General features: G+C 54.7%; 1 protein-coding gene across 1 annotated transcript in view; it reads right to left on the bottom strand.

The window, feature by feature from the left end:
- Nucleotides 1–20,531, bottom strand: part of KSR1 (kinase suppressor of ras 1) — a 48,001-nt gene extending 27,470 nt beyond the window's left edge. Inside the window, exon 1 of the mRNA XM_065852953.2 lies at nucleotides 20,171–20,531. Within this exon, the coding sequence (XP_065709025.1) occupies nucleotides 20,171–20,407 (237 nt within the window). The 5' untranslated portion in view covers nucleotides 20,408–20,531. The remainder of the gene's footprint in view (nucleotides 1–20,170) is intronic.
- Between the last annotated feature and the right edge of the window lie 1,089 nt (nucleotides 20,532–21,620).

The raw sequence follows: 21,620 nt of genomic DNA, 5'->3' as shown, positions 1-21,620 counted from the left end.
AATAGCCACTGCCCAAACACTACAGGATGGTGTTTCTGCTTTGTCAGATGATGCAGATAGCATCATTTCTGGGTCACTTGGAGGCCACATACCACCCATTTTTCTCTCCCCTCCTCTCTTTTTCATGATCCCAGCAACCAAGACCTGTAAACACTCAGTTGAGGCCTCCCCAGCTCAGTGTAGGAGTGGGAGCATGAAACTGCACTCAAGTGGTTCCCTGAGCCCCACAACATGATTCTCTTCAAGGATTTCATCCCAGGGAGGCACCCGAGCCTAACGCAGCTGCAGAACAGTCCTCTGCTTAAATAGCAGAGCTTTCACACCCACTGCACACCAAAACCGAAAGCCCTCCCCCTTCCCTTCTAACCTGAGGACATGCAACTGCCAACAGAATGACGGAGCTCTGCCAGCTGAGACCCGCGCTCACCGCGTGCTGCGCACGGCCCATCGCCAGCTCTGCCTCCCCTGCAGCACCAGCTCGCTGCTTCAGCTCTGCCACGCTCCAGTCGGCTTCACTCCGTTTCCATACGGAGCACAGGAACACCGACACCTTCTGAAGGACGTCATTACTCCAAACTGGCCTCCAGACCTGTAAGGTCTCCTGTCCACTCACGACATTAGCGCATGTGCCATTTGGCAGGGTTACGGATTCACTCTGCCGTGCAGAGCTCCTCTGCCGGAGCACAGCACACCTCCTGCCCTCGTTCGTTCAGTTCCTCCCACGGCATCCCCAGATCCTCTATCTGTTCACATGCAGCCAAATCTCAACCCGCTCACACTGAGTGACCATGTAGAAGAGCATCACCGTCAGTGTGGAACCTGGTCCGCAGCAGCTGAGGCTTCACAAAGCCTGGTTCAACAGCCTTGGCCCTCAACCAAGGTCTTTAACAATAAGTTAACAAGCACCTGTCAGAAATGGAGTAGGCAGATCCTTTGCCAAGACAGCAAAAGGATCTCCTGAGATCCCTTCCAGGGATTCTGCACTGGCTGAGACACTGACCCGCAGCGTAATGGCACTGAAAGAAACTGGGAGAGCTTCAGGAAATCAGAGCCTTCCATCTCCCTGCCTGGAGCAAAGAGCAGCCCTGAATAAACCTTTCCTGGAGTTAGGAAAGCCCAGCTCAGATCCCGCCTCTCCCAGGCGCAGCAACGCAGGCCAGCGGGGGGTCCGCATGCTCCGGCCGCCCCGCACGCTCCGGCCGCCCCGCACGCTCCGGCCGCCCCCCAGGCTCCGGCCGCCCCCCAGGCTCCGGCTGCCCCGCACGCTCGGCCGCCCCCCAGGCTCCGGCCGCCCCCCAGGCTCCGGCTGCCCCGCACGCTCGGCCGCCCCCCAGGCTCCGGCCGCCCCGCACGCTCGGCCGCCCCGCAGGACACACGCTGCCAGGGTTCTGTGTCCCGTGGGCTTCAGGGCTCGTTGCTAGTGTGTCAGAGCACACAGAGCACACACAGAGTTCCACCATCCTTGAGAGAGCTGGGAACGGGAGGAGTCCTGAGGCCTTCAGATCCTAATACAACTCCAGGTAAACAATTACCTGTCCGGTTATACAGAGATGAATGCAGCCCAGTGATAACACTAATACTATACTTCTCCCTGTAACTATTCAGTGTCATGGCAAATCCATTGCATCTCTCCTCCCATAAAGAAAACAACAGCCCCACGTCCCCTGCCGGCTTCAGAATGACCGCAGCCAGAAAGCAGCGAGTGACAGAGGTTACCAAAGCTTCATAATCTGGAGAGGAAACGCCAGGTCATGTTTTGGGGATAGGAGTTGTTACAACTCATGGATCTCTTCGTAAAATTCAACACTTCAAGTGCCCCTCAAGAGAATATCCTCCATCATTTTTATGATTGCACTGACCACTCTCACACATCTGCAAAAGAACCCTCAAGTGCATTTGATTGTATGGTGGGGGAGGCGAGAATACGGAAACCAACAACCTGTGCATGTGTAAACTTGCAGCACAAATAAAGAAGTAGATTGCAGCAAAAATATAAAGCCAGACACTTCCTTCAGCAAGGTCAGGAAGGGAATGACTAATTCTAGGTCCCCATCATACTCTCGCACTTCCCTTTCCTCCCGTCGCAAGCCTCATCCTGCAGGTACGGAGCAGCCAGCTGTGCGCAGGGCCGGGCAGCACCCTGCCCGCTCCCGGCACCCACGCACGCTGGGGACCCACGGCACGCTGGGGACCCACGGCTCTGAAGGATCCGGGGGCTCTGACGGAGCATTGTACCGCCCAGGATACTGGCCCTAAGCCCAAAGGGTTTTTCACACTCTCCTCCCCTTGCCTTCCCAGCCATCTCCCTTTCATCTCACACATTTCTATTTCTGAGGCCTCGATAAAGCAAAACCCATTCACAAACCTCCTGCCTCCGTCCCTCGGGTGCTGGCTGAGTAATGGCAGATTGGCAGCTTGTTCTCTGCACACTCGGACGTGTTAGCAGATCAAAGGAAGGAAACAAAACACAAACTCAAGTCCTCTGCCCGTTTGACTTGACCATTTGCGCACTCCCAGAGCCGCACGTCCCCCTCGCACACGCACCCTTTGGGCTCTGGGGAAGCGCTTCGTGCAGAAAAGCTGAAGTCTTTGTAGGAGCAGGTTGCAGGTCTCAGAGCTGAAGACATTTTGTCTCCTCGCTCTGGGAAACCTCAGCTAAGGAATCCTATTCTGTGAAATGCTCCAGATTATCAGCTTTCCGCCCGAAAGGACGGACCAATTTTGGCACGGTCCGGGGTCACGTTTCTCTGCTCACGGCCGTGTGTGAAAGCTGCCATGGCGCACCGCTCACTGTCTTTCCCCAAATCTCTTTGGGGCTCAGTCTGACCGGCTGACATTCGCCTACAGCAGCCACGGGGCTCCAGTCATCAGTTCAGGTACAAATGGAAGTGGAGACACCCGAATCCAGACTCCCACCCTACCAAAGAACATTTTTTCTTTGTGACTCCGGGATGTCCATCTCAACTATGTCGTGCCTGCTTAGAAAGTGGAGGAAGATAGAGCTGCTGACCTAGGAACAGTTGTATGAGGACAAACACACAGAGACTGATAAGCAGCAACTGGCCATCCAGCAAACAGCACTGGTCCTGCAGCATCGCCTGTGCCTGCCCCCTGGAGCCGCAGCCGAGCGGGCGCTGGGCTGGGGTCTGCACCGGGGGGACGGCAGGGCCACGGCCACCAGGAGCCAGAGGACACCGCGGCTGCCGACGGAAAATAAAAACCCATTGTAAGGAGCCTGCGTGCTGCTGTGTAATGGCAGCACTCCCCTCCCAAGGAGCAGGGGAAACACAAAGGGATTCTCTGTTGTATTTTTCTGCCTCTGAACTGATAGTTCTGAGTGCTGCATGCAAACTCATTCCTTAAGCTTTGAGACCTTCCACTGCAGCCAACCAACTCCTTGTCATTATGCAAAGATCGCTCGTGTTTTTCCAGACTCCTCTCGTTGACAGCACTTCACCTTCATCTTTCCAAAAGGGACACCACCGAGACAGGCGTTACTGAAACACCGACTTCCCTGGGACGCCTTTGAAAACCAACAGGGCACCTGCACAAGGCAGACTCCAAATGCCACTGGTGTTTCAGTCCAGCTCTGCTGGCCGCAATACAAACGCTGCAGGGAGCGATTCCTCCTCCTCTCTGCTCCGAGGAACAGGGCCAGGAACACAGAGCAGCCCATGGATGCCGGAGGGACCCAGCAGCGCTGAGACACCTCACCCAGCTCAGGCACAGCCAGCGCCCACAGTGCTCCTAACAGCTGGTGCAGATGGTGGTTTGAAAACAGAGCGAACGAGCTCTTTCCAAAGCTCAGCCGCCCCGAGGATCTCACAGACACAGAACCTGCATCGGCTCAGCCGTCGCGTGACGAGTGATTCCCTAAGTACAGCAGCACCCAGCTTCTAAATCCAAAATGTCTCACACCAAAAAACTTTCTACCTCCATCCTTTCTCACAGTCTCATTTCTCTTTTGTCTTTTGGCACAGGGAATTTATAAATTCAACTAGATTGTTTACAGTATAAACCTGAAAGTGCTGCCGACTGTTATTAGCGTTCCAGCTGCGACCCGATTCAAAGCACACTGACGTTATCTGAAACTGATTTCCCAGATTCGCTGATTTCCCAGCTGACGGATGAGGATGAGGTCCTGTTGGCGTTGCCTGTTGCCCTGGCAGTGCAGCTCACATCGGAGCCGCGTGCTCGGGTCAGAAACGGGCATCTGGGAGCTCCGTACGAGCAGCCGGGCTGCCCGGGCTGGTCCTCATCCTGCCGTCTGGTGCTCAGCGCAGTGCACAGCCTGCCTGCAGAAATCCCCGCACGCTGCGTCTGACTCGGCAGCCTCAGCACTGCCCGTCGCCTTCTTCAGCTGCAGGAGGAAGGGAGAGGAGCGAGCACAGCCACCCAGAACAGGAAGCTCCAGCATCGCTCGCTACCTCGAGGACTCGCCTGCCCTTCCTCCCGTTCCACCGCTCAGCAGGCTCTCTGAAGTCAGTTACTCAGTTCAGCGCACCTGCCAAAACCCTGTTTCAAAGGCCACGCGTCCACCCGCGACCCAGCGCGGCAGCGGCTGCGGGGACCTCGCCGCCCGAGAGCTGCGAGGGCAGGGTGCCCAGCAATTCCATCACTGAGCTGCTTTCGAAGTCTGCTGCAGCAAAATGAGGCAAAACCGCTGTTGCGGGGTGGCTTTTTTGTTCCTGGCAGTGAAAATGGAGGAGGGAGATGGCTGACAAAACAAGATTTTAAAAATAAATAAATAAAATATGTCAACTGTAGGAAATTGCTTCACTGGAATGTGGCAATTTGCCACATTATCTGAAAGTGTCTTTTAAACCAGCAAAATATTTTAACAAGCTGCTACGGGATCACATTTTGGGATTGTCAAAAAGAACAAAATACACTGAAACCCGCCCTGTTCACAATGCTTTGAACCCATAAAGCAAGCTTCCCGATTTCAGATTTTGAGAGGGAAAGAGAACTTTGGCATGTTCTGCCGTGCAGTGGGGATCAGGGATCTCCAGTTCGCTCATGGGCTGTGTGAGCTGGTCTCTTCTCTAGGGCTGGTGTGTCATCAGTAAGTGGGAATCATACAGTTTGCTTTCCCAGTCAGCCCTTTCCTTCTCCAAGCCCACTCGTGTGCAGCCCCAGCTCCATGTGCACCCCCAGCTCCGTGTGCACCCCTGGCTCCATGTGCACCCCCCGGCTCCGTGTGCACCCCCTGGCTTGTGTCCCTGGCCGCTCTGCAGCCCCTGCTGTTTGTGCTCAGACAGCACCCAGCCTCCCCACGCCAGCCCTCCCGCAGCCAGGTGAGTGAGCACATCTCACAATTAGGCTGCAGCAAACGACCCCAGATATTCCACTTGTGCCCGCAGTATCCCGGGCTGCAGAATCGCCTCCTCTCCAAGCACTCCCCATCTCCTGCTGCACAAGCACTCCCACTCCTGGCGTATTCACTCTGCTGTGCGCAGGCAGCTTAGGATCCGTGAGATGTAACACAACCCGAGAAACCTACTTGTATGCAATTGAGAACAAGGGGGAACAGCATTCCGGGCAGCCAAGCCCCCAAAACACGGGAGGGACGTTCCTGCAGTGGATTTCAAGTAGAAAATCCTCTCGGAAACCGCAGGACCAGGAGTCAGTGTCGTTGTAATGAGAATGAAGGACTAGTTGAAGAAGTTCAGGTTTAATGTGAGATGTGGGGAAATGGTGTGAAGCAGAAAGGGTCTATTTATTGCGTTTTCCCTGACTCTGCTTCGAAGCCACCGAGGTGAGCCCTGTGTGCAGGCGAACTGCTGCCCCTGCCGCAGAACCGCGGCTCAGGCGCCGGGTTCCTCTGACCGTGTGCTGAACGGGGTTTTGTACTGGGTTAGTTCTCCTTCCTTCCTGCTCCCTGCTGTCCTGCAGGGACACCAACAGGGAGTGAGGCAACAGGAAGAGCAGGAGCCGGCTCTATGGACACCGAGCAGGATGTGACCTCTGTTCCCCAAATCGGCAGAAACGGTCAGATCACGATATCCAGGCTGGTGTCTCTCTCAAGGAAAGACTATAGCAAGGAGCAAAGTGAAGCTGTTAATCTTGGGTTAGAAACTGTGGACTTAATAACAGCAGTGGTGCTTTGTAGGAGGAATTTAATTAACTGTAAAGAACTTAAATTAGTGACTATTCTGATGGACTCTTTCTAAACAAAGCTTAACACTCCAGTACTTGCTGGAGCCTCAACTCTGCTAAACTTTGATTTTACGGAGTGTTGGCGCGGCTCCTACCCGAGAGCATCGTGGCTCCTACCCGAGAGCATCGTGGCTCCTACCCGAGAGCATCGTGGCTCCTACCCGAGAGCATCGTGGCCCCGCGGGGCTCCGCTCACATGGGACAGCGTCTGAAACCTGCGTGACCTGTCTGCCCAGCTCCCAGGCAGCCCTGCCCCACGCAGGCTGGGCTGCCCCATAAACCTGGCCTTGGAATTTCACAGCCACTGCCTCCATGAGCCGCCTGCCCCTGGGCCCAGCGCGGCGTGCACATCCCTGCTGGAACGAGGCAAGGAGGGTGAATTACCGTCTCACCTCCAAGCACAGACACTGCGCTGTACAAAGCGTCTTTCCAGCCTCAAATCTAAAAACCCGCTGTATTAGCACAAAGCACAGCCGAGGGACAACGCGCTGCTAGCAGCCAAGCACCCTTGCTAACTCAGCACTGCTGCGCTGGCTGTAGTTACAACCGGATTACTGTTGTTGGCACTGTACAAACACCAAAGATGGTACTCCAGTCCTAGAAGTTCATATTTTGAGTGTAGTCATTGACCTAATGCAGCCTCTTTAGTCTCCGCTCTAGAAGGCCACGCCAACTTCTGAACCTGCCTGTCTTCAAAGGCAGGGCCTGGGGTGATCTTGTCTGCGGAGGATTCCTGGTGGCATCCTAGATAATAAGAGAATAAAGCAGCGCAGTTCAGATGACCAGCTCGGTCAGTGGTAGCTGCGATGACTGCACTCCAGTAGCTACACCCACATACCACAAGGGTTGTGACGCAGCTGTAATTGCTCAGGCCATTGAAGTCAGAATAGCCACAGCTCCAACGCTGGAGTTTGGCTCAAGTCTGGCCTGACCGAGCAAGGCAGCTCTGCATGTTTCATTCAGCTATGCCCTAGCTCAGCAGTTCAAACACAGACTGAGGCAAAGCTAAGAACTGTACTTAACACATCTCCAGAGCCCAGCAAGGGAAGGATCCACTGCTGGTTTGGAGCTCAGTGCTCCTGGCGCAGTGGAAGGGACCTCACTTGGTTTAGTACGGACGAGTCCTGAACCAGCTCCTTGCAGTGCCTCGACTCCAGCTGGTTCTTCCTGTTTAGCTGAAACACTTGTGTATGAAGCTGAGTAAAAGTGACCTGGAGTTTGTTTATGCTTTCAAAGGGTATACGCTCTGTGCTGGAAATGAGTACCTCCAACCAGACTGATTCTGTGCTACAGTAATAACTGCAAATGAACTCCGGACCGTCGGCTCCCAGCCACGCGGGGTTGGATCACGCTGCACAAATAATGGCCAAGTCTGGGGGAGGGGAAGAGCCGGTGACACGAGCACCCTGCCTTCTGCTGCAAGGGAAACGCTGCAGGGGCTGCACGGACCGTCCGAGCACTGACCGTGCACATGGAACAAACACAATGCGAGGAGAGAGGGAAAACCTTGTGGGGTACACAGCAGCATAAAGGGACCAGGCTCTACAGCCAACTATGAGAGTTTCACCTGAGCTTGAACCTTGAGACCAGCAGACAGCCTCTCAACCCAGATAAGCGAAGCCAGCGCTCCGTTTGTCTCACATCCGCGCCATCTGGAACAGCCAGCACGACTGCGCTTTCATTGCACTACGTCCCTTGTTATCCCGACTGCCGCACTGCCCCGTCTCCCAACACCAGCCACCGTCAGCACGACAAGCACCTTCTCTCCGAGGGGTCTGTCCCAGCGACTGGCCCGGAGAGCTCAGCACCACGGGCCAGCAGCACCGCTCTCCCGGCAGCCGGACTGCGGCAGCCCCTTCGCACAGACCAGACCGGCTCCGCTCCCACTCAGAGCGCAAACACCTCCCTCCTGTCTCCGGTCACTCTGGAGCAATAAGGATAAAGAGGACGGGCTGAGTGTGGGTAAACACCTCCCTCCTTGTCCCTGGTCACTCTGGAGAGCAGTAAGGATAAAGAGGATGGGTTGAGTGTGGGCCGCGTCCCTCTTATTGCAAGGCGGGGGTGTAGAGTACACAATTTCTCACCCCAATTGTTCGCTCTGAGGAGCCTTTCAAAACATGCTGACACATCCAGTAAATCTACACAATAAGATTGTAAATTAGTCTTTTCCTCCACAAAAGGCTCACGACAAATGATGATCTCCAATGAGATACAATGACCTGCTAAATTGCCTGTTGGTCTCTTGGGGGGTTTCCAGGATCTCCCTCAACACCATTTCCTAAAGTCAAACATCTGCACTCAGTCACTTTCCACATGCTATTCTTGATTCCTAACCATACTAATAGTGCATTATCAGCCTCAGGAAAAGCTTCAAGCTCTTAAAAATGCAGAGAAAGAACTTAAGAGTAACTGGAATTTAAAGCATTCCTGTAATCTTTTCAGTGGCAGTGATTTTAAAGCTAGGTGTGAACAAATGGAATCTTTATACAAAGGAAGAAAGGACATCTTAGAGCTGTTCAATTTCACCACCCTGAAGGGCAGGTGAAATAAGGCAAAGGATCTTTCTGTATGCTAAAATTACGCAGTTTCTCAGTTCATTATCCTTGGCTATTTGAGTGTTGTTTTTCACTACCTTGCCCACTCCAGACCCACTCCCGCTACCTCAGAGCACGCCTGAAGACAGCAGCACGCTGGCTGAATAGCGGGAGCTTCAAGGAGGGTCAAGGCCACACTGTTCAAGGTATTCAGCCTTGAAAGGCACTTAGAAAAGAAGTGAGCCAGCAGAGACTAGAGCTAAATTCAGCTCTTGGCCTAGTTTTTAAACTGCTTCAACTCCTTGTTTTCAGCACAAGTCACATTCAGTTTCTACTACTGTAAAAGAGTGGGCTCGCATAACCCAGCATTCGTCTGACGTCAACTGGATAACCCCAAGGAACACAGAGGAGGCGCCAGTTAAAGCCAGCTGTGCGTTTTGCTACAGACACGTCACTTACGTGATACCTTCAGCAGAGCAAGTGTTCCATCAGGTGATACAGCTGTAAATAATTCACCAGCAACCCCATAACGCTTGATTAAAACCTACTGAAAGAAGATCTAATTGAATTGTCTCTGAAAGACCAGATAATTATATGACAAGTGTGTAAAGGGCAGATGGCAAGTAGAAGCTCATCAGAACACGAGAAAATAATTTGCAGAAAGGTACCCTTCTGTGTACTGAGCTGTGGTGATGCCCACCTGTCTGACGCCGGCTGTCCTGGAGGTCACCCCTGCGCGGTGCCTTGGCCCTGCAGTGACACGGGCTGGCCCTGCAGTGACAGCGGGGGCACGGGCTGGCCCTGCAGTGACACGGGCTGGCCCTGCAGTGACAGCGGGGGCAGGGGCTGGCCCTCCAGTGACACGGGCTGGCCCTGCAGTGACACGGGCTGGCCCTGCAGGGGCACGGGCTGGCCCTGCAGTGACAGCGGGGGCATGGGCTGGCCCTGTAGTGACAGCGGGGGCACGGGCTGGCCCTCCAGTGACACGGGCTGGCCCTGCAGTGACAGCGGGGGCAGGGGCTGGCCCTCCAGTGACACGGGCTGGCCCTGCAGTGACAGCAGGGGCACGGGCTGGCCCTGCAGTGACACGGGCTGGCCCTGCAGTGACACGGGCTGGCCCTGCAGTGACAGTGGGGGCACGGGCTGGCCCTGCAGTGACACGGGCTGGCCCTGTAGTGACAGCGGGGGCACGGGCTGGCCCTGCAGTGACACGGGCTGGCCCTGCAGTGACAGCGGGGGCATGGGCTGCCCCTCCAGTGACATGGGCTGGCCCTGCAGTGACAGTGGGGGCACGGGCTGTCCCTGCAGTGACACGGGCTGGCCCTGTAGTGACACGGGCTGGCCCTGCAGTGACACGGGCTGGCCCTGCAGTGACAGTGGGGGCACAGGTTGGCCCTGCAGTGACAGCGGGGGCACGGGCTGGCCCTGCAGTGACACGGGCTGGCCCTGTAGTGACAGCGGGGGCACAGGTTGGCCCTGCAGTGACAGCGGGGGCACGGGCTGTCCTCGGCAGTGGCACTGGGCCACCCGGACAGCAAGCCCCTGATCTCCTAGGTAACCAGGCTGTAAAGTGTTCAGTGCATCATTTAGTCATGAGCATCAGGCACAGGGAGGTCAGGGCCTGCAGGACGCACAGACACGGCTCTCTTCTTCCAAAGGCTGGAGAGGACTCTGGGTAGCAATCGAGCCATTAGTGAGTCCAGTGCTTGGTGGCCAGTGCTATAAAACCTTGCAAGACCATCAGTTTTCCAGCTGTGTATCTGCTGTACTGTGGAAGGTATGTCTTACGGATCAAAGAATAGTTGGAAAACGCATTACAGGAACATAATAACTACCTTGCTGCAAATTATATGTGCTTTTAGATAAAGGAACACAGCTGACAGCAATGTTCTCCATGCTTTTCAGCCTTTGAGGAAGAAGAGTTCCATTTCCTACCTCAGCTAAGGACAGAAGACACGTACGTCAACATCAGGAAGTTAAGTATCAATCTACAGTGGCCCCAAAGTTCAAATGTGTATCACCCAGTTCAAGGTTTTGCTTGGAAACTAAGAACTTACTGAAGAAAATAGACCTTTGTACTCTGTACAATGAAGTACAATTCATAAGAAGGGCATGAACCACGTGCATGGTGCTTCCCCACCACTGTCTATTGCCAGCGAGGTCCACCCAAAAAATAAGGCATTTCCTCTTCATCAGCTGACGGGCAGCCCGGGGTAGAACCAAGGCTCATCTCTTCGAGACGTGCCTCTCCTCATCCTCACGTCTGAACGAGTCTCTCAGCTGCCATTAAAGAGGAGTGATGTTATAATCTTAATAAATACAGACTGCAGCACGTTGCAGACTATAGCAGACTGCACTACTGCTGTGTCACAAGGCAGGCCCTAAACCCTGCTCTACAAATAGGGCAGACTCAGCCAGGCAGCAGCAGACGTGCTCTGCAGCTTCTGATGGGACAAGTTCCCTGGCCTACAAGTCAGGCTTATTTCTGTCTGGGCTGAACTGATGGACACCTCCAGGCTGGGTCCCTGTCACTGCGCACAATTAAATGGACCTGACTTTTTGAGCAGTAGAACAGAGTTATTGTAAATGTAGGGACTGGGCTGAGAGCTAAAGTTGAGCGGACACTGCTCCAATATAACCCTCAGTACTTTTTAAAAAGTTAGCAAAGCGGACACCCAGAAGAATAATTTTTCCCAAAGAAACGAGCCTTTCTTACTGCTAAATTTCAAAGTCCCTCACCCACGAGGGTGGTTCTCCAACCATCCCCACGTCCTCTGCCCCGACGTCTGGGGCCGGTGCAACCCCAGAGCCACGGCTGCTTGCACTGAGGGGCAGAGGGCTCAGCAGTCAGAGCTCTCAAGAATCCCAGCAATGCGGAGACGGCAGCGCTCGCCCAGACCGCTCCCACAGCACACGGCTCTGTCGGGAGAGCTGACAACGGCCACGCCGCTAACTCAGCCTGCAAAACACAGTCTGAATGCGGAGACTTCATCCTTTGCACCATAAAGGGGCCCTGCCCGGTATGGAAGAGACCTCACAGGAATATAGGAAGACAGAAAAGGCTGAGCCAGCCTGTTTATGTAGAGGATCCACGAGGCGCGGAGGGGCAGGACCAGAGCATGCGTTTCCTCACGTGTTTCCCCTTCCCCTGCACCTCGGTTTCACAGCTGCAGGAAGGAGCAACAGAGCTGTACAGAACCGCTGAGTCAGGCTGGCGCTGGGAGGCTCCCAGAGGCTGCGGCAGCGCCAGCCCAGACAGACCCAGCCTAAGGCAGCGAGCCGAGCAGGACAAACCCGGCCTAAGGCAGCGAGCCCAGCAGGACAGAACCCATCTTCCCCCAAAGTAGGATTGTATTTCCTACAACCGCGGTCTCAGCACAAACCCAGCCAGCGTTTCAGTGCAGTACGAACGGCCTGGGCTTACGGCAGCTCTTTTCTCCATCCAAACCTGCTTCCACAGACCCCAATCCAGTCACTGGCCATGACTGGAATGGCCCGGGAATTCGGCGTGTGCCGAGAGGCGTCCCACAGCTCTCTGCCTCGTTATTCCCGCACCAAACGCCGCCAGCACAGCAGCGCTTCCATCGCGGCTGCAGCACGCAGCCAGTGCTTCCACTGATATTATGCTTGACCCACAAAGCAAGAGCAAACCAGTTTTAACACACATAGTACAACCGGGGCTGACAAGCCCTTTGATATCGACCCTGGGGTTCCTCCCGGCTCAGCTGGTGAGGAAAGGCTCAGGCTCGGGTGTTCGTGCTCGCCTGGCTCGCTCCACCGTGAGCTCGCTCCTCTTCCAGGGCACACACAGACAGCCTTCCTGGCCCAACGGGAAACAAACACACACACCGAGCCCAACAAAACCAACAACTAGCTTGATTCTTCCAAAGGGAACAGGCTGAAGGACGATGCAGATGGATCAGTCTCCCAATAACAATACCTGTGTATTTTAGTCAGTTGGCTCCTTCAAACAAGGGAGAACAGGCAAGGGCATCGCCTCCAGAATTCACTAAAATGAGGGGAAAAACTTCTGCATCTGCTCAGCACACGCGGTACGGGAGCGTGATGCTGCTGGCTGGCGCTGGGCTCGGGCCCTCGGAACTGCGGCTGTAGAAATTGTGGGAGAGTTAAAAGTCTTGATAAGAAATGCTTTACTTTGTGGAAAGTTTCGGTTTGCTCAGAAAGACAAAAGGCCCGTAAATGGAAATGTTTTGCTTGGCAGATGAAAAACAGTTTTTAAGAGGGAGATGTCTTAAAAAGTCAGGAAGCTTTAAGCAACAACAACATATTACTTCTGCTTATTTCAGTGCAGCTATGCAATCGTGTCCTAGAGCAGGATTTAGTCCTCTAGCTTACTCTAAAGGTGAAACAAGAAAACACGGCTCTGGAAGACTGGAATTGTTGCTAGAAAACTCTGTGCTGTAAGGCCAGGGAGGACACGGGTTTGGAGAGGTTCTCCTGGACTGTCAGACAGCCCAAGGGCACTGACACCGTACTTAGGTCCCTTTACCTCCCCACCGAACAGCTTTAGTGGTGATGCCTGCTTCAGGTTCTCAATCTGCAACATATTGTTTCTTCTTTCCAATTTATCCAGTATCATTACCAACTAAAAATAAAGCCTCACACTGGAATCTGCAAGCCTCGACCAGAGCCCCCACACAGCAGCAACGAGCAGCTCGAGACTTCCTCTCTAAATTTAGATTGCTTCAAACAGAAGTGAAAGTTCTTTGATAAATCAACAAACCCGTGTTCTAGAAGCACATAAGGAGAGTAGAGCTGGGCAGGAAAGTGCTTTGCTTATGTGCAGAAGGCTCCTTAAGATGCGCAGGGGCTCAGCCCCCAGGCGCCCGGCTCGTTCTGAGCGCCCTGCTCAGCGCCCTGTGCCGGCAGCACCAGCTCGGCCCGGCTCAGAGCCCGGCTCTGCCGCACCCCCGGACATTCCCCGTCTGACGTGGATCTCACAGCTCCTGCTATTAGAGCTCTTCCATTTGGGATAACTAACAACCATCGGATCAGATGACAGCCCTGATCAAAGCGTGATTCCTTATCCTACTGAGTAAGTGTTGTTCTGCTTCCCCAAGATGAACACACTACAAATTAGACTTTTGTTCTAGGCAGAAAAGGAATGACAGAGACCTAGCCTCTGTTCACTTTAGAATATATTCTGAAAAGACAGCTATATTTTAACTTCAAAGGTAGCAAAAGCAAGACACAGGCAGCGGGTCCAACTCTGCGTGCAGAGCCCTGGAGGCAGACGGGGTGGCTAATGGGCACCCAGCTTCACTGCAACTGTTCTTGAGTCTTACCAGCACATGGCCAGGGAGGTCCTGCAGAGGGTATCTGTAATTCCACTTACACTGACATTAAAAGAATCACTACTGTTTAGCTGCCTCCCGGGCAGTCACTGCAGCCACGGTGTAGCCCAGCGGTGAGTCTCAGCAGACTTGGAGTTAGTCCTTTAAAACACACAGTGGGTAAATATTCTGGCTTTGAGTTCTGTTTTAGTCTTTGCCACACTAGCACTGATATTTTTCTGCTATCGTGTGCTTTGTCCACCACGCCGAACACCGCAATGCCTCTTCCAGGCTGAGGTTCACGTTGGGCTGCTTGACCGATTAGGTCCGTTCTGAACATGCAGTTGACTCAGAACCCGTATGCAGAGGCTGAGGCTCCCCTGGCAGGACAGACCGTGGTTCCGCTGTGTGCACGCACGGACAGAGCTCCCAGCTCCGAGCTCTGCTGGACCTCTTCACTGGGGTTTAATTGCTGGGAAGGGTCTCCAAGCTGACTCTGCATGAAGAGGAGCAGGAATAATTCTGGTTTAACACAATCCAGTGGTCACACAAGCAGCCTTAGGGAGACAAAGGCAGCGCAGAGCTTTACTCTGACACCTCCTTGCTTACTTTCCAGTCAGCGCATCGGAGAATCCAGCCCAAGGCGAGAAGTACATACAGACCATGACAGACAAGTGAAGAGAGCCCCTTGTATCTTCATCCTGATGATAACCTACCCATCAGAGCTTGTCCTGGAAACCGCAGGTGAGTTAGAACACTGCTGCTGACATTGGTGTCAACACTTACACAAAATCAACGGCAGGAGATGAGCTAAATTCCATTATGATGTGCAAATTTTGATCACACACACACATTGTCACAAAGAAAAGAAGTCTGTCGGCCTGATAATGACACGTGGTTCTCCTTCCAAGTCAAACAGAATCCCTGTTGAAGCCTGCCTTACACAAATGGGTGCAAATTTAGGAAAAAAAGAGAGTTCTACAAAAAAAGAAGACACCTTTAAGAAAATAAGGTCTTGCATAAGACCTGCTGGAAAAGGAAGTCTTTTCAGCTGAACAAGGCTCATGAACATGTGGATACAGGTTGCAGTTTGGCCTGAAAAATTCACTGCTCCCACTACTTCCAGTTTAGGAACACAGGGCCTCCCTTCCCTCGCGTACCACACGGGCAGCTCCCAGTGTGCAAGTCTGGGCGACTGCAATGCCTCTTCCTCTCCTTTCACGCCTCCCCCCCCCGTTCTCAAAGCATTTGTTTCTGCTTAGAGATTCCCTGGTAAGAGATAAGCCTTTTCTAGCCAAATTGCCAAATGAATCAAGATAATGCTAAAGCAAGTTCAAACATATTTAATCCAGAGATATCACTCAGCCAATGTGAAAGACTGACTGGTGGAGCAGCAGACTTACTGATGCAGACACGCACAGCCGGTCAGGCCTCCCGCTCCGGCGCGTGTTTTCTGGAGGGGCTGAACAGAAGGCATGCCCGAGGAAAAGGTCCAAGCGATCTGTGCACACGGGGCCCAGAGTGGCTCTGTCACCATCCAGCCACGGAGCAACAAGGACGGGTTTTCTTAAAGAGCAGGCAGATCTGAGCAGTGTGTGCCACCGCCCCACCCTGACACTCCCACCATAACCAGCTGGGAGGCAGGTTCCACGCCAGAAGCACCGCAGCGAGCTCTTGTGATGTAGGAACCGAAAGAAAATGCATCTGCAACCTGAACGCACCGCAGGTCAGCTCAGCCTGGTCTTGCCTCATCGCTGCTGCAGTGAAAAGTGGCGGGGAGAGGGTGCCCACTGTGCCTGGTGACTCCTGCAGTTCACCAAAGCAGCTGCGCTGTGTGCAGCAGAGGAGACTCAGGAACCATAGGGATGCTGGCCGTGCCGGCGCACGGGCCGCGCTCTCCTCCCTCCAGCCGCCGTGTTACGAGCTCCATGTGCTTCACTACAGATGTCAGCTCTAGCCCCATTATCAGCTTCCTTCCAAAGAAATGAATCCAGCAAGGCACCGCTTTTACGAAGATATATGGCTACAAATAATACGCTGCTAACTTTGCAAAACCAATTTAGGAGTCATGCAAGGGATTAGTGTAGGGACAGTGCTAAAGATAGACAGAGTAGCTTCCTTCCAAGGATGCTTGCAGCAGCATTGGATGCTCACCACATGGCAACCCAGGTTTTGCTCTCTTACGTATAGGTTAAAACTACCGTTATTTTCCATTTCAGTTTTGTACTCGACTTGAGAAGTGAGTAAACCTGCTAGGACAGAACTGAAAGCAAGCCACACACCAAAGCATTGGCTACAAAGAGAAACACTCAAGCGCTTATTTGGCAGAACATACAAAACTTTTTTAAAAAAGCACAAGACCTTGTGGCATCAGAAAACCTGCTCTGCTAATAACCAAACTAACACCATCTACTTTCCACAACAGGGAAACTCCCTGCCCTTCTAAGAAGCGGCCTTCCCACATGTGAAACAGGGTCAGCTCACGTAACAGCCACACTCGGCGCATGAGTGGCGAGCAATTCCCACTGCCTTCCTTTCCCCGTCTCTCTGTGTTCCAGTTCTCCTGCACCATTTGAGCTACCACAAGTGCTTATCTTTACCTGTCAAGGTCCGTTTTTAAATCCTTATCTATCACGTGCTTTATTCTGAGAAGACCTCATACACAAGAGGAATGAGGAAGGACTTAAAACACTTCAGTGAAATGGGAGGGACAAAAGCTTGTACTCCAGTACCTTCAGTGAGGCTGACGTTCTTGACTTTGAAACACACACCATGAATCACGCGGTGTACCTGACAGCTGCCGAGCTCTGAGCAGGCACAGAGGAGAGTGGTGCCAAAAGGACCGAGTTAGTATGTCTAGGGTAAAAAAGTAAAATAACAGAAGCATTTAGATGAATTTGCACTGGTGTTTTAGGCTATTGATTCCATTCACATCACAACTACCTTCCGAGCTTTACTTCAGGGCCGTGCTACCCGTGGGATTGGCAATAGCAACGAGCACGCGCTGCTGCGCTGCCGCGGAGCTCGGGCGGCGCTGCGCTCGTTCAGAGCACGGTCCTCAGGGACATCTCCCTCACCTGCCGAGTCCATGGTTTTGACACCAAAACCAGACATCAGGGAACTTTCAGAGATGTAGGAGCTATGTGCTAACTGCATTATGGAAGCTTCCCTGCTTTCTCGTCCCTTTGAATACAAACAAAAAGTGAAGTCAATAAACTGATTTTTGACTTTTTGACTGTCTTCAAATCCCACACCTGCCGCCTCACACTTGGTCTCAGGAGCTACTTCTTCAACATCCAGAGTCAGGTCCCGTCCCTTCCCAAACTAGTACTTCCTGCTTCCAGTTTGCTGCTTTTATCTACCTCACGTTCTATAATTTCCTTGTGGTTTTGTCACACAGTTTACCAGTTATACTGATGCAGCTGAGCTTTCGTCATTCTTTTGCCACGAAGAAGCTTCTGCATGAGAAGCAAAGACACATCTAGATTCGAGTACAGATGAGGCTTGCGGGCCCAGCAGCGATACCACTAGCAGCCACCGTCAGGATCCACGGAGCCATTTGGTGACTTGCCCAGGTCACCCGGAGCACCCCAGCAGGCACTGCTGATGTCCAGCTCCTGGTGAAGTGACAGCCCTGAGGAGCTGCCTGCAGTCTGCACAGAGCTGTGGAACCAGCAGGAACGCCGGCTCTGCAACACCGGAGCACCTGCCTCTGCGGGTGCGATCTGATAGGCAAACGCGTACGACCACACGTGCATTTCTGACACATTATGCAAGGCACAGCAATTACAGCGTGCAATGCCACAGGCAAGGCCACCTGGTACTTGAGACAGCGCTGGAGCCCACCAGCCCCTGCTGCACCGCAGGAACGACACCGGGGGGAGCACACAGACCCTGCAGGCTGCTCAGACCAACCCACTGCAGCCTGGCACCGTTCAGCACCAGACTAACCCGCTGCAGCCTGGCACCGTTCAGCACCAGACAGACTAACCCGCTGCAGCCTGGCACCGTTCAGCACCACAGACTAACCCGCTGCAGCCTGGCACCGTTCAGCACCAGACAGACTAACCCGCTGCAGCCTGGCACCGTTCAGCACCACAGACTAACCCGCTGCAGCCTGGCACTGTTCAGCACCAGACAGACTAACCCGCTGCAGCCTGGCACCGTTCAGCACCAGACTAACCCGCTGCAGCCTGGCACTGTTCAGCACCAGACAGACTAACCCGCTGCAGCCTGGCACCGTTCAGCACCAGACAGACTAACCCGCTGCAGCCTGGCACCGTTCAGCACCAGACTAACCCGCTGCAGCCTGGCACCGTTCAGCACCAGACAGACTAACCCGCTGCAGCCTGGCACCGTTCAGCACCAGACTAACCCGCTGCAGCCTGGCACTGTTCAGCACCAGACAGACTAACCCGCTGCAGCCTGGCACCGTTCAGCACAGGGCCCAGGCCCTGCCTGACAACACGTATTTTGGTGCAGGCAACTGAACAGAGCAAAGGGCACAGTCTACATCCATGCCCATCGCTTCATGTGCTGGCACAGATCCACTACTTGGTTGAATTCCCAGAGAAATCATACAGCAGACTGTGCATCAAAGAGAATTTTTTCAGCTAAGATTTTTTTCTGATCATAAATTTTATTATCACAAGTGAATGTGGTACCCATTTCTTTAAGCAGATATGTGTTTAAGAGGAATGCACACACACACTCAACAACTATCACTAGAAACAGCTTTTGTTGCTTTAAGAAAAACCCGAGGATGGTAGCAGGCCTTCATCCCTGGTGAATAAAGGTTTCCTTTTAGACCAGGTCCACCAGCAAAATACAGACGATCATTTTCCAAAATGATGCTGATTGACATTGTTTGAGCATTAAAAAAACTGTCAGTAGGGCTGCCAAAAGCCTATGCAAATATTTTTGATAAAGAAGAGCCCTTTGAATGCTATTTGGAGATGGCAGGAGGAAAATGAGTGCTACAAATTTGAAAAAAAAAAAAGAAATAAAAAGCCCCGCCAAAGAAAACAAATAAACAAACCCCACAAAAAAGGCAGAGGAAGAAAAAAGGAAGGATAGATTTCCAAGAGGTTGTGCCAAAGCTACCTACCATCTATTGTTTCACAATTTTTTTCCCAACCTTCATGTCTCATCTGATGGATTTTGCAGCATAAATGTTTGCTACAGTTACAGTGTTGTAATGAGCTTTCTTACTAAAGGCCCAGTGCTCTGGCCCCACAGCCTCCGGTATCAGACCAAAGGACCATGAGCCCTCGCGTGAACCTTCTGTCAGACAAGGGGCATTGGGAGCTGGTTACTGCTCAGAGCAACGCTACCTGCACACAGGGTAAAGGAACCATTAAAGTATCTAAAGGTCAAATGAACTAAGCAAAAATAATTCCACATTCCCTTTCTAAATACTTATGCAGACTCGTGTACAGGTTCAGCCCTTCTTCGAAAGCATCATGACAGCACGTTTGGTGCTCAAAGAGTTTCAAGTAATCTTTCTAAAGAGCAAAACACCTCTCCAGCCTGGACCGCGATGCCGTTTGTCCAGCACACCAACGGAGCGAAAAGGAGGAGCAGATTAGATCAGCGAAACTGAGCCAGGAATAGAGAGACGGGCCTGGAGCGGAGGGCAGGAACCACCAGCAACACCACAGACCGGAGGGAGAGCCTGAGTCTGTGCCCCCTCCCGGCACACACCGTGCGGCGACCACCGTCTGCTGGGGACCCCCGGGCACCGCTGGTCCCCAGCTCACAGCGCATCCACCCCGGCACTGACAGCAGCAGCCGGGCTCTGACACCTACGGCCGCGGGGCGGGGGCGGCGGAGCGCGGCCGCCCGGGGCGACCCCGGGACGCGGCACCGGGGGTTCCCCCGCACCTGCGCGCTCCCCGCTCCGTGAGCACCGCGCTCCCGCCCAGCGGCGAGGGCGGGCCGGGGGCTGCGACAGCCAGCCCGGCCGGGGACGGGGCCGAGCCCCGGCTGCCAGGGCTGCGGCGCGGCCGGGGCTCCTTCCCTCCTCCCCGCATCCCCCTCCGCCCGGCCCCTCCCACCACGGCCCGGCACCGGGGGGCACGGGCAGGCCCCGGCGGGCCCCGGGAGGGGCAGGCCCGCCCCCCGCTGTGAGGAACGGCGAGCGGGGCTCCCGTCCGGCCCCGCCGCAGCTGCCCAGCCCCGTACCTCCAGGGTGCGGATCTCCTGCTGCGTGAGGTCGTTGGACGCGGCGCACTTGGTGCGGAGCCCGCGCAGGTTGGAGAGCGAGATGTCGATGAGGTCCTGCAGCAGCCCGCACTGCTGCAGTGTGCTCCGCACGGCCGGCAAGCCCCGCGCCGCCCGGGGCCCCGCGCCCGCCGCCTCGCCGCTCCGCTCCTTCCTCTCCAGCATGCCGGCGGCTCGCAGGGCAGCCGCTCTATCCATTCCTCGGCATCAGGGAGGCCGGGGAGGAGAGGCGGCGGCGGGGGGAGCAGCAGCGAGCGAGGGCGGGCAGCCGGCGGTTCGCCCCGCCTCCCCGCTCGGGGCAATTACCGCGCGTTAACATGCACGGCGGGGAGACGCGGGGCGGGAGGCACCGCGGCCGCTCCGCGCAGGCGGCGGCCGCTCCGCGAGGGGGCGCGGCGGCCGCTCCTCCCCGCCGCCCCAGCGCCCGCCCCAGCGCCCCCCCCAGCGCCCCACTGCCGCCTCAGCCCCCCACTGCCGCCTCAGCCCACCTCAGCGCCCCACTGCCGCCTCAGCCCACCTCAGCGCCCCACTGCCGCCTCAGCCCACCTCAGCGCCCCACTGCCGCCTCAGGCCCCCTCAGCGCCCCATTGCCGCCTCAGTCCGCGCCAGCGCCCCACTGCCGCCTCAGCCCGCCTCAGCGGCCCCACTGCCGCCTCAGCCCACCTCAGCGGCCCCACTGCCGCCTCAGCCCACCTCAGCGGCCCACTGTCGGCGCCTCTCAGCCCTCCCACAGGTACGTCGGAACTTGGAGCAGCCCCCGGCTCCGGTCCGCTGGAGGAAGAAGGGCCAGGGGCAGTGCTGGGCTTGGCCGGTCCCCGGGAGGTGTGAGGGCCCGGCTGGTGGGTGCAGCCCCTCGCTGTGCATGAGGGTTCCGGCCAAGCCCCTCGCACATTTTGGCGCTGGAAAGGGCGCCATGTGCAATGTGACACAGCCAGAACCATCTGTGTGTCTGCAGACACTAAAATCCCACAAGGGCCTGGAAGTCCAGAGGTTAAAAACAGCATAAAAATGGTGTCACACGTGTTCAGTGCCCCTGTTCCTTTCCGGGTGGGGTGGTCTACAGCCATGGCCCAGCCAGAGCCTTGGGGCTGGAGTCTGGGGGTGAGCGGCTCCGGAGGTCGCTGGCACTGCTGATGGCTGCGCTGCGACACGGGCGCAGACCACGGGGCAGCTGCCAACAAGTCACTGAGGCCATAGAAAGTTTTCCTAAAATAGCCTTTCCCAAAGTTCTATAAGTCAATCAGGTACATGCTTTATTTGACGTGTTTGCTTAGTAAAGAATAACTGCAGGTCTAGGACATCTTTTTGTGAATATAAGCACGTCAGTGCACTGGTTGTGTGGGTTCATCCGTATAGACTATAAGGGAACTTCATTATGGCCTTGTGGAATGACTGTGGATTCAGTTTCCAC

The sequence above is a fragment of the Patagioenas fasciata genome, chromosome 19, assembly GCF_037038585.1.
Source record: "Patagioenas fasciata isolate bPatFas1 chromosome 19, bPatFas1.hap1, whole genome shotgun sequence".
Lineage (NCBI taxonomy): Eukaryota > Metazoa > Chordata > Aves > Columbiformes > Columbidae > Patagioenas > Patagioenas fasciata.
The sequence above is the reverse complement of the archived record's forward strand: the minus strand, read 5'-3'. Positions and strand labels throughout refer to the sequence as shown.